Source organism: Chiroxiphia lanceolata, chromosome 4 (genome assembly GCF_009829145.1).
Source record: "Chiroxiphia lanceolata isolate bChiLan1 chromosome 4, bChiLan1.pri, whole genome shotgun sequence".
In the NCBI taxonomy this organism is placed as follows: Eukaryota; Metazoa; Chordata; class Aves; order Passeriformes; family Pipridae; genus Chiroxiphia; species Chiroxiphia lanceolata.
In genome coordinates this window covers 25,720,520-25,736,398 of record NC_045640.1, presented here as the reverse complement: position 1 = coordinate 25,736,398, position 15,879 = coordinate 25,720,520, and the positions used below count along the sequence as shown (strand labels likewise).

General features: G+C 37.4%; 1 protein-coding gene across 1 annotated transcript in view; it reads right to left on the bottom strand.

Moving 5' to 3' along the window:
• Positions 1 to 1,279: 1,279 nt before the first annotated feature.
• The window catches only part of GRXCR1 (glutaredoxin and cysteine rich domain containing 1), a 39,844-nt gene continuing 25,244 nt past the window's right edge, over positions 1,280 to 15,879 (bottom strand). The window contains exons 3-5 of the mRNA XM_032686569.1: positions 12,225 to 12,464; positions 4,764 to 4,829; positions 1,280 to 1,571 (exon numbers count right to left, since the gene is read on the bottom strand). Of these exons, the coding sequence (XP_032542460.1) occupies positions 1,392 to 1,571; positions 4,764 to 4,829; positions 12,225 to 12,464 (486 nt within the window). The 3' untranslated portion in view covers positions 1,280 to 1,391. The remainder of the gene's footprint in view (positions 1,572 to 4,763; positions 4,830 to 12,224; positions 12,465 to 15,879) is intronic.

Genomic DNA, 15,879 nt, shown 5'->3' with positions numbered 1-15,879 from the left:
GCATCAGAAAGACAAATGTTATCGAAAAGGCTTTTTTTGCAAGCTATGCTTTGTGCAGCTGTGGCTATCCTGCTTTATACCACAGCTGTGCTGTGCCCAAAACAGTGAAAGAAAATCTGAGTTTCTCATCACATAGAAATTAAGGAACATTGCATGGGATAGAGAGAAGGGAAATGGGGTCCCTAACTGGATTAAGCAATACCTTGTAAAGCCAACTGCACTCTACCCAAACTCCAGTCAACACAGCTTTACAAAGAATAGGCAAAGCAGTAGCAAAAAGTGACATGGCGTAATATTTGCTAAAGCAGTCTGGGCAAGATGAAATGACTACCATGGAAGACTTTTCAAGCCAACACCAATTTCAACAAGGTGGTAAACCCTTCTACTACTTGTGCCGGTACAGACTGATAGCAGCAACAGAAGGAAGATGTGCAACATCAACATAAGCAGATGGTGCTGGTTTGCTAAAGTTATCCTGTTAAAAAGTATTCTGTGGTAGTGTGTGAATGGTAATGCACTTCCAAACTGGAATATATTCAATGTGGAGAGCCCACAGTCCATTCAGACTAAACACTAACTAATTATCTTGCACTTACATTAGGGAAGGTATATACAGTGCTGGAGTTGTCTGGGCATAGACCAGTGGCCTTCCTGGAGAGAACAGATGCTCTAAAACACTCATGCCAAGCTGGACATCAAACCACATGAATTACTAAGAAGAAAAAGCTGAAATCTTATCCTCAATTACTTTATATGCAATTTATAAAACTGTCTGGTGTTCTTTCTTGATCACTATAAGATACTCCAACAAGGCTACTAACATCTACCATGTTAAATGTTTATGTAACTTTGTCTAACAACATCAATTTTGTACCAAATAGAAAGCAGTATTAGAAGAGAGAGCTGATTTATGGGGCTTTCAATAAATGTTTCTGTTCCTTTGTTTACACATACAATTCAGGCCAGAATTCATCCATAGTGACTTTTCAGGGAAGTGCTAAGTAGGGAAGGTCTTGGGCTAGTTGACATCATAAAATCTTTATTCTCAGTTTAAAAGCAGCACTACTCATAATCTGAAGTATAAGTCATTTTGCTAAGAAATACATACTATTGCTGATAATCCCCTATAGAAAAAGGGAAACATTCATATAATGCAGTAAGTTTTCCAGAGTACAAGTCTCTCTATAAAGAAACTAGAAAGATATATTTTCAGAGATCATGATATGGTTGGCAACTCAAGTTTACAAAATTCAAATGATCAAACCAGCAGAAGTATACTACAAATGGATTTTTATTGACTGAATTGGATAAACAGATTAATTTTTAAAAAAATCATTTTACAAACTGGTGCAGTACCATAAAATTAGTTTGAACAAGTGGACATGCCATCTTTAGCCTGCACAGCTTCTGCAGCGCTGTAGCCCATTCTCATTGCATGCAGTACACTTGAGGGCTTTGAATGAGTCCGTAAAGCAGTTCCGAAACACAGACATCTTGCTTCCATGGCACGCTGAACACAGCAGGAAACCAAAGCCCCCACAAGAGGGGCACTCATGAGGATGCTGGACTCTCTGTTCAAAGAATGTGAGAAAGACAAAAACGTTACCTCATCAACCACCACAAGCTCTAGGACAATGAGGACTCTAGATGAGCCGAGAATACACATTTTTGTTCTCATTTTCGCAATGCCCACCGCCCATCCCACGGGAAACCACCATGAAAGACCATTACATCTGCATCTTCCTTTGGTGAGATCCACATGAAGTGGTTAGACAGGTACAATGGTCACTTTATAGCTTAATAGCCTGCATTTATACTTGCCAAAATAGCTAGCTAAAGGATAGCTTGCATACATTACTTGGATGTTGTTTAGGTCTAGATTAATTCTTGGAAGTATTGCAATTGATTGAATCCAAACCCCAGGCAGTTTATGCTGATGTTATATTTTCTATACTGTATGTTAAGATATTATGACTTTCAGCATTTGCATGCTTGTGCTGAACATACTACACTTATTACAGTTAAAGCTGATGATATAAAAAGCAATTCATAGCTTCTGACAAGTAGTGCTCAAGGAAATAAGTGGTGTATTCAAATTTATGGGTATAGAATGCTGAAGCTTTAAGTGTAAAGAGGAAAGATCACCAATGTTCAACAGTTATACCCAGGGAAAATTGCTGCAAGCAAGGTCTTGGGCACCTCAGTTATCCCAGTTTCCAAGCAAAACAGTAAATTTACTTTATTCTGTATTGGATTAAAGACAATGGAGAAGACAAGAAGAGATTTCAAAGATGTTTTCAAGTTCTATATCAGAGAAATAACAGGTATGCCACTTTGGGTACTTACCACCACGGTTTAATATCGCACTATTGAGTAAAGACTTTACAGGTTTACTCACAAAGAAAGAACAAAAATCTGTACAATTCCTGATAGTGTTAATCTGAAGAATTACATACCACTAAAAACTAGTGACAAATTACTACCAGAGTATGATAAAATACCTACAGATAATGTAGTACGTGGAGTTTTATCAAGAAAAATAAAAATATTTCTTCAAAACAATTTAGCATTCATCTATTGAATGCTCAGATGAACGTGCAAAAAAAGCAGGGGTTTTTTTGTCCTGTAGTTCATAAACTTGCCATTCTTCTTCACCAGGCAAACAGCTCCTATTACTATTAGCTTCTCCAGGGACAATGTTTGGAAGTATTTAATGTAAAATTAGCATTCTTTTTATCTCAGGTGTGCTCACATCTTTCATAATTTATGATGATGGTTTACTTCTTTGGACATTATTGCAAATAATCTCAAAATTTTAAAAGAATAATATTTTTAATCTTTACATTCATTATTACTTGTTAGGCTTGTAAATATACAGATACCTTTCCACACAGTTAAGAGAACTAACAAAAAACCAAAGCAAAATTCCTTTAGCTCAGTTCCTTGAACAATGGCCATTTTCTTCTTGAATAGATGACAATTTGTGTAACCACTTACTGCATCTTCAGTAATGAAGAAACCTGACTCCCCTTGCAACTGTAGCAAACCCATTTTGGAAAAAAAAAAAAAAAAAAAAAAAAAAGGGAAAAAAAAAAGAAAAAAAAAGGGGGAAAAAAGGAAAAAAAAAAAAGAAAAACACCAAAACCACAAAAAAAAACCACCAAAAGCCAGTGAAACAGTGATTGTACTCAGTGAGCAGTTATCAGTCTGCTGTACTCTGACATTATTTGTCTTATATAAGGACTTTTTGTCCCAAGATTAGGACACATACTGGGCTAGGTAATAACATTATAGGACCCCAAAAAACAGGATCTGGGGACATTTCATTCCAAAGTAAAATGTTAAGGAGGTGTATTAGCTAACCTTTCTAGTCAGACAAATAGTGTACTTTTTTTAATAATTTATGGTTAGATATTCAATATAGATAAACAGGGCCAAACAGGTTCTTCTGCATTTTATACAGAAATGCATACACTGATTCATGAGGCAAGAAAAGTTTTGCTGAGTTAAGAAACAGGCTGGACATATTCGGAAGGTACCACCTGCAGTGTAAAGGTTTAGAGCAGTTCATGATTTACTGGATAATGTTAAATCCACCTCCTGAGAGCGACAGAGGTGAACAACCCTTGGGCTCAGCCTGACTGGAACTTTTTTAGGAGTGCCAGGAGACTGGCTATAAAAAACCAATATGCTTCACAAAAAGACAAATTCATTTAGTGATGAACTCAAAGATATATGGTATCCAGTTACTCAAATCATATGCTGTAATTTCGCTAAATGAAGGGAAAGAAAAACTTTGGGGTTAAATCAACTAGTACGTAGATTTCATTTGCTCTTTCACAATGTCTTTTACAAATATCATATCCTCATAACTATTTTTAATTTTTATGCTACACACTTCAAAAGTTTATGTGTTATCTTAATTTGGCTAGGTGTGATTTCAAAATAACAAGATAATTAATAGCAATACATTCCTTTTCTAATGACTCAGCTATCCATATAACCCAGACATTATGACACATATCTCCCCAAAATGTTCTTCGTTGCAGGATATCCAAAGGAAAAAAGAAAATGCCTTCAGCAGCCAATAGCACAAGACCAGCAGAAAAGTCATGACCAGCAGATATCTAGCTTACAGCAAAGCTGTGAGAGCAGACCCACAATTCAAGTGTTCTCAGGGAGTGTGCATCAACTGTTCCTGGTAAAAAGGCAAACTTGCCCCAGAGAACTTCAATGGACACAGCAAAATAAGAACTGAAGAAAGGCATGATAACCTGTAACTTGAAATTTGTGCAAACTGGTATAATTGGAGACTTCCAGCATTTTCCCAGGTTTTGTACATGTCCAGCTATAGGCCTAGCCAGAATACAGATATACAGATTCCCAGTACGTTCACTGTAGCACACAGGGAACTGGTGCAAAATCCACACAAGAAACCTGACTCCCTCTGGCGAGGGTGAGGGTTAAATACCAAAGATGATTTAAAAGGTTGAGTGAAAGAGAAAATTGTTTGCCTTTCCCACTATGACAAAATCAGGTGAAAAGAGAGATGGACATTTTCGGTTAATGTTATCACCATTCATGTTTTCTTAAACTCAATGGGGTGTGATACTATGATATCATTCATTCAGAGAAAAAAACCAAAAAGCATTTAGGATCATAAGTTTATAACAGAAGAAAAGGAAATGATAAAAGAAGAAAATCTACTCAATTACAAGTTGTCAGTGTATATTCCCTATATTTATTTGCAGAAATACAATTACCTCAATTTTGGTTAAGAGATCCTGCAGTTCCCCGGACTCATTCATTAGTAAAATTTTCTCAGCACCCTATTAGGAAGAAGAAGAAAAATGTCAGCCATCTTAGCATAAAAAAACAGAGATGATTAGAAGATTTGGTCTTGAAATTTTAAACAGGCTGAAGACAAGTTTGACTCACATTAAGTATAGTTCAATTAGGTCAACCTTAGAAAAGCTAGAAGGAGAGAAGGATCTAATCACAGGTCTGATAGTAATGCCTGAAGCTCATCACCAGGTGACGTATCACATTGCCTGTTTTGTAAAAAGTGACACAGCTTGGAAATTCTATTTGTATTCCCTTTATTTTACAGGGTGTGTTTCCTGACAGAATAAAAAATATGTCTAGTTACCATGTCAAAAAATTACAATTATATAAATATACAGCACATCAGAGAATAAAGCAAAATGAGAGGAGGAAATTGTATTTCAAATATTCTGGCAGTTAAGCATTGAATTAAGACATAATGTGCCTAATGTATAACACAAGGACAAAAAGGGTAATGAAAATACTGTAACAAAATTAAAGTCAGACACAATAATGAATAATAATAATTTAGTCTGACTACATTAGGCCTCCAAGGGGTTCTGTGTCCTGAACTAAGGCAATACTGAAGTGTTGGGATTTTTTTCCTTCTGAAAGTAAATGCTAAGAAATCACTGCAGACAAAATTAAAGTGTCAGGGATGATATAAAAGTTTTTGTTCCCTTTTCTTCTAATTAGAGGGCCACATTTGAACAGCTATACTTCACTTGTGAGACCAAATTCATTGAATACTGCAGATTGCCAAACAAAACAAACAAACTTACAGACACTTTTAATCAGTAGATCACAAGAAACCAACAAAAGGTGAGTAAACTGAGGCACAGATGCACAGGCCTTACTTGCTGCTAAGGGCAACTGGCCATATCTTGACCACGAGGTGAGTTCATGCCATTGTGCTGCCCTAGTCAGCTAGTCCCTGCAGACTCCTAGATTTCATCTTTAAGGTTGCTTCCAGTGTTAGCCAGAAGGTGTGGTGGGATGCTAGCATAGGGCTGAGGGATGTGGTGGGATGCTGGCACACATCTCGGATATGCCTTTACTTTGAACTCCCCATGAACACCTCTCTCCTTGTTTCTGGGAGGACCAGGAAAAGCTACTGGTGAGTACAGGGAACACATATGTGTCTCTCATACACCTTTAAGTGTCCAGCCATTCACAGGGCCTTGCTGGGGTCTACAAAGGCTACAAGTGTGTAGCCCAAAAGCCAAATAAGGACCACCAAATATTACAAAGGATTTTGTATGACACCCTACTCAGGTTATTTTCCCTGTAGAGAAGCTTTTTGCTCTGGCTTTGTACAAAACAGAAGCACTTTTGACTCTGTGTTTGATGATTTTCATTTTAGTTAAAAAGGATAATATAAATATTTTGGTAAAAAGGAAAATATCAATATTTTTGTTAAAAGGAAAATATTGATATTTTTGTGGATGTTGAGTGCCATTTTTTGAATGAACACTACTCAGAGCGTTACACTTTCAAAGAGATTTTTTTTAAAAACTATCCCACAAGATAGTTAGTTGTGGTTAATTAATCACAGAAGATAGGAAGCTGATCAGCTAGCCTTCCTTGTGCTGACTCTTCCATTGAAATCTATTATAGATCATAGGCACAGAGTGTACAAGCTCCAACACATGCATTAGGCTCTCTGAGTCCTGGAGAGAGCAGCTTTTAGCAGTCTGGCAGCCCCTTTCACGCTTGTCCTCTTATCTTTCTCTGCTTTCATACAGAACAGGCAATGGAAGTGATTGGCACAACAAAGTGAGGATTTGCCAAGGCAGCCCATGGTATTAGCTCTGGGCCTGAATGCACTGCATCAGCTTAAGACAAAGCTTGTGCTGCCCATCTGATGCAGAACAATAAAGATTTGCAACTTTATTGATGGAACTGCAGCATGGCAAATTCCTTAAATGAGACAAGCCCCAATTTGCCCTCGTTTAGGAAAGAATGTCTTGTCTGCAGCAACAATTGGCAAAAGCATTCCTGTGACATCTGCTCCATGCTACAGTGATGTTGTATGATAATGCTGACTGGCTTTTACAGCAGTGTAATTAAAAGTCTGACAGGTTTGTCATTATAGATTTATATTTTAAAGGATTTATAAGACCAATGACATTCAGCTGTGTTCCTTTCAAAGCTATAGTTTTTAATTTAAAAATCAAACATCCAAATGTCTATCAACGTTTTTAAGTGTTTCAGTGTCTTTTCTGAGTAACAGCTGCCCCAAATGAAATATAAATAAAGGACAGTCTGCAGAGGTTAACCTTCCCTTTGGCTCTGTGAGTCTTAAAACACAGTCTGTAATTAATAGAGTAATTAAAGCAGTTGTTAAATAAGTCCAATATCTGCTTTCTGACCAAAAAGCAATGCCTTTCTTTTTCTTCCTAGGTTGTGCTCAGTGCACAATTACCCACAAAGGGATGTGAAGCAGTAAGTAGTCTGTTCCTACTGAGATTAACATAAGGAGCATGAGGCACAGTGACCATAATGTTTAGAGAATCATCAGAAAGAAGCGACTTTTCAGTTTTGTTAATCAGTTAAATTTCAAAGCAGCAGTCTGTGAATTCCTTATCTACTAACTTTGCTAGCTGTCTATCATAGGAGTCCAGGGGCTGTGGTCAGACCTTTGCTCTTCTTTTGGCAAGGAAATGACACAGATTTGGCTAAAAGGTTCAACAGGTTTTCTAGACCCTTTTAATTAATAAGATTATTTTCCCAATTATCTCTTGAGAACATCCAGAAACTAACATCATGTTTCAGACATTGAATTCCTATATATAGTTCCCATTAATTGCAGAACTAGGACAAATCCAAGGCCCACTAAATTTTCTACTGCCCCAGCCCTGTCCTCACCTGTCTGTTGCTCACCTCTCTTGGACATAACCCATTACCATTTTTGTGATGTAATTCTTCATCAAGGAGTAAACACAGATATATGGCTCTGCATTTGACTGTACTAGAATACCCGCTGGTTTTGGGAAGCAGCCTCTCTTCCACATCCTTCCTTATACACAGAGAAAAATTAGCATGGCACTGCAACATCCCTCTTGTGGACACATTTCCTGTGCAGATAAATTGCATGCCCTATTTCCTTAAAAACAAACTTTTGCTAAGTATATAAGAAAGGCCTCTTGCTAAGGCAGCAAAATGCCCTCACACACTTCACCATCACTGGACCTGCCACATTTTTCACTGTGACTTACCAAGGAGATGGGTTTTATATACCCCTGTCTCTACCTGGAACTCACACACTCTTCAGTCTGCAACATTACACCTCTCACAGCAAGGTGGCTCTTGGCAGCAGATACCCATAGGGTATGAATAAGTGCCTGGAAATCTACCCTTAAACTGAAAATCGCAGTATAGTACCAGTACCAGAAATGTTGGATTTTGTATGCAAAGAACAGGAAAGGCTGATGTGCAAAGAGTCATCAGAGAAACTGAACCCTGCAGTTCCTGAAATGTTAAACTGCAAAATGGAGGAAACAAGTGGGAAAATGTTAGGTGACTCAATGCAATAATTACATCATAGTTTTACTGTCACAGAGCTATTCATATCCACCCCATCAAGTGAATACCGGGAGTATGTGTTTAACAAAACTTGGAGGCTATAGAGAGGTACTAATTATATATGGCCACTGGAAAGCAGCTACAAAGAAACTGTTAATTCCTGTTTAACAAAATATATGTTACACATGTATTTTCTAGAAGTTAGTTACAAAAATAGCCTCATCATTCTTTGGAAATAATCATACCCAATGTGTCAAATAAAATTACTGTAAATTTCTTGCTGCTGTGCATTATAGCTGGGAAAACTAAACAGGAAACATTTTCTTCAGGGAAAAAGTATTAAATTCACATATCTGAAAAAAACATCAAGTAGGTTTGTATGGCAAGTGAATGCTGGAATTCAATCATATATTCCAAGTGGAAAAGAACCATGTATTTTTAAACTATTATGCTGTGAGTTAATATGTTTACTAAGGATGACTTTATTTGCCCTTTTTTATGTGTATACCTTTTCCAGGGTTTGCATAGCTTAAACTTTTAACAATTCTGAGTGCCTTTATAAGTGTGAATGAATGCTCCATAATTTTTTTCTGTGTAGCTTTCTGTTTTCTGGAAGTAATTTTTTATTCTGCGTTGGTATCCCAGCAGATGGCATAATTCCATTTCAGATGGAGACAACCTCAGGTGAAAAGGAGGGATTAGATCAGATGGTAAAGACCACGCTGCAGAAAGAAACTGCAATTTCCTGACAGGCTGATATTTAGACAGTGTGTGTGTCAAGAAACACAATGATTCAATCCTGAAAAATGAGAAGATTAAAAATCCTGCTGTACTGCAGCATGCAGGACTCTGCTTGACAGAGGCTAAATATGATTTTTCTATTGCTTCTGTCCAAGTCACAGATTTGTTTCACTGCCCCTGTGCAGGCAGTGATAAATTCCACAGCACTGTGAATATTTATCCACACAGTCTGTGGTGTTCTAACAACTTTGTCCGTGCTTCTGAATGGCTTGGGTACCATATATTCTATCAGATGCACATATGCTGTTTTCTGGTGATTTTGTTACTTTTATCTCAATAAGAATAATCTTGTCACCTTTCAAAAGGGTTCATATTTTAATTAGGGGATGGGGTATTTTTTTTCTCCTTATGACTCACTGAAAGGTGTGTGGCTCAATATGGATTCTTTTTTGTATTGCTACATTTCATCTCTTTCAGAGAGGAATTTTTCAGGAAACAAATAGTCAAAATATTCAAAATCAGAAAAAAAAAAGAAAAAGGAAAATATTGCACGATTTATTTACTGACACACCAAACTTTGTGATTTCTGTGTTTCATTAGCATATCAGAAGTTAATTATCATAAAAGGTATTATAGAAATGTCCACTGTTACCAATGAGACTAAATTCTGGAATTAGTTCTCCATCAGATTTTAATGAAACACAAGCCTAGCACATGTTCCAGCCAACATATTGCCTTTGGGGGTCACTGATCAGGAGGTCACTGTCTTGGGAAGGTGAACTGACTTGGGGGTGAATACCTCACTGCCAGACCTTCTCAATATGCCAAGTGCCCCCATCTTATTTCTCTTCCTAAATGAACAAATGTCAGCTTCTCTTGTGAAGCCATATTAAGAGAGAGAAATAAAAACTACCATACAACAATGGGGTTTGCCACATTTACCAACCAGAGTGTGTGCACACAGATCCCTTGCCAGGCTCACCCTGGTGCTCTCTTTTCCCACAGCCCTGCCAGCCACCGGAGCTCTGTTCGCAGCCACAGCGGGAAACCCAAGTTAGCTCTACTCACACTGGACTTGGTTTTGTCATCGTAGTTAACCTCAACTAAAGCGCTTTAGAGAATGATGGTGTAGCAAGCAGCACTGCCCCCCAGTATGCAGATAATTAGCGGACAGCCCTGGGGAGCAGAAACCTCCCCTGGGAGTAGGTGTGAGGCACACCCACAGTGGCAGAGGGAAGGGCTGCTGCTGTCCCGTGCTCTCTGTGAGCAGAGCACGCATTTCAGAGACTCTTCCCTGCCTGAAAAGCTATTTTTTCACAAATAATGTCATTCTTACATGGAATAACTTTAATCCTCTCCTGGAACTACAGTCTGTTCCAGTTAACTACAGTGTGCCTCATCAATTTAAGGAAAAAAAAAAAACAGGGAAAGAAAAAGAAGAAAGAAAACACATACCGAATCTGATTCTTTATTTTTTTTTTTTACCTATAGGAGGTAGATTTTTTCTCCCACAGAAAGCTATCTTCCTAATTCACTTGCTTTCTTTTCTATACCTCTCCAAAATGTCATCTGCAGTAAATAGAGAGCTCTAATGAGATCTATTGCTTTGTTACACTGTTGCTCCTCTGTTAAAAGAGAAGTTTCTCACACTCTTCCAAAACAAAAATAAGTAAAACCAGCAGTGACTTAATGGGCCATCCGTCATACCAAAATGACTGTAGCCAGGCTTCTGCTGTAACTAAGCAAATAATTTATTCAATCAATTTGAGTATTTTATCTGAATTCTTTTGAAAAATTGAGATTTTCTTGGAGTTGGTCATAACTCACTACTTACATTTTTCACATGATTATTAGGTGAGGAAATCTTAGTCTGAAGCCTGTTGAATTTTAAACTGCTATTGAAAGAAGCACTTCTGCTCCTGGCTGGCTGGAAAACTCCAACTCAGAGTTTTGATAAAAGCATATGCTACTATGAAGTAAAAATCACTGTCTGCTAATATTTCACACACAGGCAATTTTGCAGCTACTCTAGTGGTCTGGCAGGCCTCATGCCAGCAAATGCATTTGTTATAGTGCTCAGGGAAGCCTAACTCGTGCAGAATACTAGGAAAGCTAGGAAGGGGATGGGGAAAAAAACAAGAAAGGATATTTGACTGTTCATACAGGCCCAATATCAATTATGCCTGAATGTTGGTTACATTGCACTTTGTTACTTAAATGTTTTGTGCAAATGAAAGTGTTAAGTGATGCAAACACAATAACCCGACTGTGTTTAAATATAGTTTATGCCTTCACAAATCACAGTCTCACAGTTGGTGCTAATTGCTAGCTTTTTACCACTTGAGACAAATCCCTTCTCTGAACTCTCAAGCTATTTTCTTTGTGCCACTTTCCAGAATCTTTCTTTTGATTTTTCCAGTTTTTGAGAAATACATTTCAAAAGTACAGGCTGGTCTTAATGAAAAGGTGATTTCATTATCAATAAGCTTCTAGACCTAGAGTCCTACGGCACAAATGGGGATTATAGTTTTCCATTTGGAGTTTATGTCTCACAATAGGGCAGAGTTGGGCTGTTTATCTCTCTCTTCTACAGGTAGACTTTTTTAAAAGTAAGTATTAACCAATTCTGTACCTAAAAGAGTGTTCAGTTGATTACAGGTATGGATACAGATTACGTTGTCTAAAATTCAATGCATATTTAAAATCTGACACCCCAAGCTGTTAGTTTCATATTCAACACAGATATTACTAAATGACACATTTATGCTGTGTGTGTTCATCTTCCTGAGTAAATCATACATATAGGTTCTCATGAATTAAAAAAAAAATAAATCCATCTCTCTAGATTATCATGGCTTCAGCTACAAAGATGAGCTATTTTTTAGGAAACAGAAGATAGCTTAGATTGTATTACTGTCTCTGATTCCCTTCCTGACAGCTTCTAACCAGTTATTTTTTGTATCTTCAGATCAAACCTACCAGTGTGGATCTGGGCAGCATATGTCTTTGATTGTTCCCATCATTTCAGCATTGTCGGCAGTTTTCTAAAATCCCTGCTTCTCATTCATCAAGATTTTCATCTGGTTTCCCCCCCCCCGACTGTAGAATAAAACATAGGCTCATGCATTACTTACCCCAAGGTAATGGCCATCAATAAACACAACAGGGAGTGAGGGAACTTCACAGACCTTCCTGCATCTTTCATCTAGTTCTTTTCCATAATCGCTGTTCAGAGCAATGTTTTTTTCTTCAAATTTAACTCTATGATTTTGAAAGATCTTTCTAACCAGTTCACACCTTTCAAAAGTGGTTCTCACCACACGAAGACTGGTTGTATAAATTACTATGCGGCCAAACTCAAGGACTGTTGATACCTGGAAAAAAAATGTTTCCCATTACATTAAGCAAGGTGTTAATAGCTTCCAAATATTGAGTTATTTTATTTAAGATAGTATTTAAGAAAAAAAAACAGCATCTCTCAAACACAATCAAACATTCAACTTTTTTCAAATGTGAGGATGGAAGGGGAAGAATTAAGTTCTTGCAAACACCAACTTAAGGCAATTTAAGCTTTTTATCTAAGTAAGGTGCAACTTGACTTTTTATGGAAAGTTTTAGAGATAGTGAGTCAAGTTATACATTTTCAAGAAACAAATATATTTTAGATCGTGGTGGACTTCCAACTATGAATAAATTGTCACTGTTTTGCTGATGTCTGATTCTGTTAATACAGTCACTCATGTTTGCACAAAGACACTCTGGTAGTATGTAGAGACTAAACCTGCAGATCAAGTGATGCTGACAGCCTGCTTTAAGCAGGACAGGAGCTTAAGCCGAGCTTCAGCACAGCCATGAGCCAACATTAACTTAGAATACTTTAGGTGTCTCCACACTGAACTAGATTATGACTTCAGAGGGGACAGGTGTATCTCTAATTTTTAATGTGATTCCACAAAAATTGCTCTAACATCCAACCAACAATAAAAAAAAGTATATTTTGTGCGTATTCAGTGTTCAATCCAGAGCCTACTGCAGCTAGGGCAGGCAATTCTCTTGGCTGGAAAAAGTTTCACACTACAATTTACATTTGACTTTTTGCCCCACTTTTTCATATGTAAAAATTTATACTGCATCTTTCCTTCTGAGGATGAAAACAATTAGATAGGGTAAATACTATAGGGATTAGTTTGCCTGAGAGAGAATGATACATTTTCAAGAAGCCTGAGAATCAAAGGTATTATATTCAAATATATAGCTAAAATGCTAGGTTTTTAAAAAAGTGGCAAGGCATGTCCAAGCTTTCAAAATTATCCATTATATTCAGCAAACTATGTTTAATAATTTCATCAGTATTCCAGGAGTAAAAAATATAAGTTAGAAAATGAAAAGCAGAGATACCTGTAATGCACTGTAGCACTATAGGGAAAATGAACATTGATGGGTGAATGGATAATTTTTTAATTACATCATGCAATAACTGTAAGACACAGTTGTAAACTTTGGTAGATGTCATTGCAGATTTTGCCACATAACTGGTCATGATTTATCTTACTGTGTAAATGTCAAAGTAAAAAAGTCCTTGAAGAAAGAATATTCTGCTTAGAAAGGTGTTCACTACATTCTTCCTACGGTAAAGAGATCTCAGGGAAAACATTTGCATGTCACAGATCACTTACAGAGCACTGGAAGTGTATTGCAAACATATGTAACAATGGCTTTGATCTCCCATTCTAGGAAGGAAGTATGTTGTGAGAGGTCAATATTTATTTCTCTTTGAATGGATGTCAGAAATTCAATTTTAGGAACAAACATTATAAAACGTGGGCTACTTTTCTCCAGCCTGTGTTTTACATTGAAAATCTGTTATACTGCTACTGTAGCATTGACTTTTTTCCAGTATGTTGTTCACACATTCCAAGTGAGAGAATTAGCTCATCCTCTACTTAAAAGAAAAGTACTCTAGATAAACACTGCCATATATTTTAGTAACCACACCTGGGTTGCTCAAAGGAAGAGGAGTTCATTGTTTTCAAAAGTAACCAAAAGGAGTTCTTAAAATATTCCTTAAAAAGAAAATTTCACATATTCGTTGTTTCTTCCTCTTCAGAGTGGTAATACATTTTGAAGTGCAAAACTATTCAACAGGATGGAAACTCTTGTTCCTTCGTAGCTCTAATCTCTAATGCTGTTTGTTCCCCGACACCAGAGGCTGGCAACAGAGGCTGGCAGCGTAGGTACAGACAGTCATTATCTGGTGAAGCATCAGGGCTGTGGTGTCCCTACAGCATACAAATAAGCAGCTGAAGAAACGGAAAAATGGAAAGTTGTAAAGTGATCTGGAAAGATATCAAGTGGAAGGTGTGTACACAGAGTCCCTTTATGTTTATTCCTTTATTTTTGTGGCAGTGAAGAAGTACCCTTGTTTGCCCTGCAAAGAATTATCAAGAGCACTGACTAAATAATTATTTAGGGAAATTTTAGTAAAAACCTTTTTTTCTGGAATATAAACACACATAACTTGTCCTTGGCAGGACTTTATCATAGCAGAAAGATCCTTCTTGTCACCCACCTAGAACTCATAATTAAAAACACTGTTTCTCTTAAGAAGAATCTATGCTAATTCTTGTTCTGCTACCCAATTAAATGGCTACAGCCTGTAATATTGAATTACAAGAATACACTTTTGAAGTAAACCAGTAAACACTGTGCTTTTCCTTCCTGGGTTGCAACTGTGACAAAAACATAATAAATGAGAAGGAATATAAACAAATTAATAGAAAGACACTTTAGACAATGAACTTTACAGTTTAGCTTAGCAAACTTGAAATTAATCATGTAATTCACAAATGCACATAAAAACAAAAGGTAATTCTCTAGTTAATAAGCATGACAAAACTTTAATAAAGTTTTTAACTTTAATGAAGTAAAAGTTGGGCAAATGAACATAGCAAAAGATTTGGAGCAACTTATATTGACCATTTTCTTGCATATCTTGTAAGTGGAAATTCTCATTGAAACATAAGGCTTATGGATACCAGTTGGCCTGAAGTGGCAAATATTGTGTCAGGTTCAGGAAGCCCTGTGCACATGGGCCAAGAGTATGCTTCAGAGAAAGTGTCTGTGCGGAAGCATTGCCAAGGAAGGGATTTAAGTTTTCAGAGCGAAATAAAGTTGCTTTAGTAACAGTCCTTTACATAATTTACAGCTCTTAGTTTAACAGCACAGCGCTACCATCTCCCCAGGGGTCAGGGGCAGTATCTGCTTTAGTGCATCAAACTGAAGAGCTTGCATTGGGAGTGTCGAGTAGGGCAGCAATGGCAGCAGCATGACATGCATCACTTCACAGCACAGCCGCCACTCCCAGTGACTCAGGGACAGCTGCCCCTTTTTTAGTCAGTCCAGAGAGAAAAAGTAATTGTTGCACTAGTTCAATCCTGTTCATGACTGAACATGAGAAAAACAAAACATGTTTCTTATTTTGCTCCTTACTCGGTCTATTCCCAGATTTCTTTACCAGGTGGATCAGGCCTTTTGCAAATCATAGAATGGCTTGAGTTGTAAGGGACCTTAAGGATCACCTAGGTCCAACCTCCCTGCCATTCATAGGGACACCTTTCACTAGACCATGTTGTTCAAAGCCCCATCCATCTTGGTTTTGGTGTACAACTGGGGGAAATTTATCCCTCTGCCAGCTCACTGGTGTCCATCTGACATGGTTGCAACTAAATATAATAATTAACTGAGCAAGTCTTCTGCAAACAGCATGAGGGTTATCATACATGAGGCTAA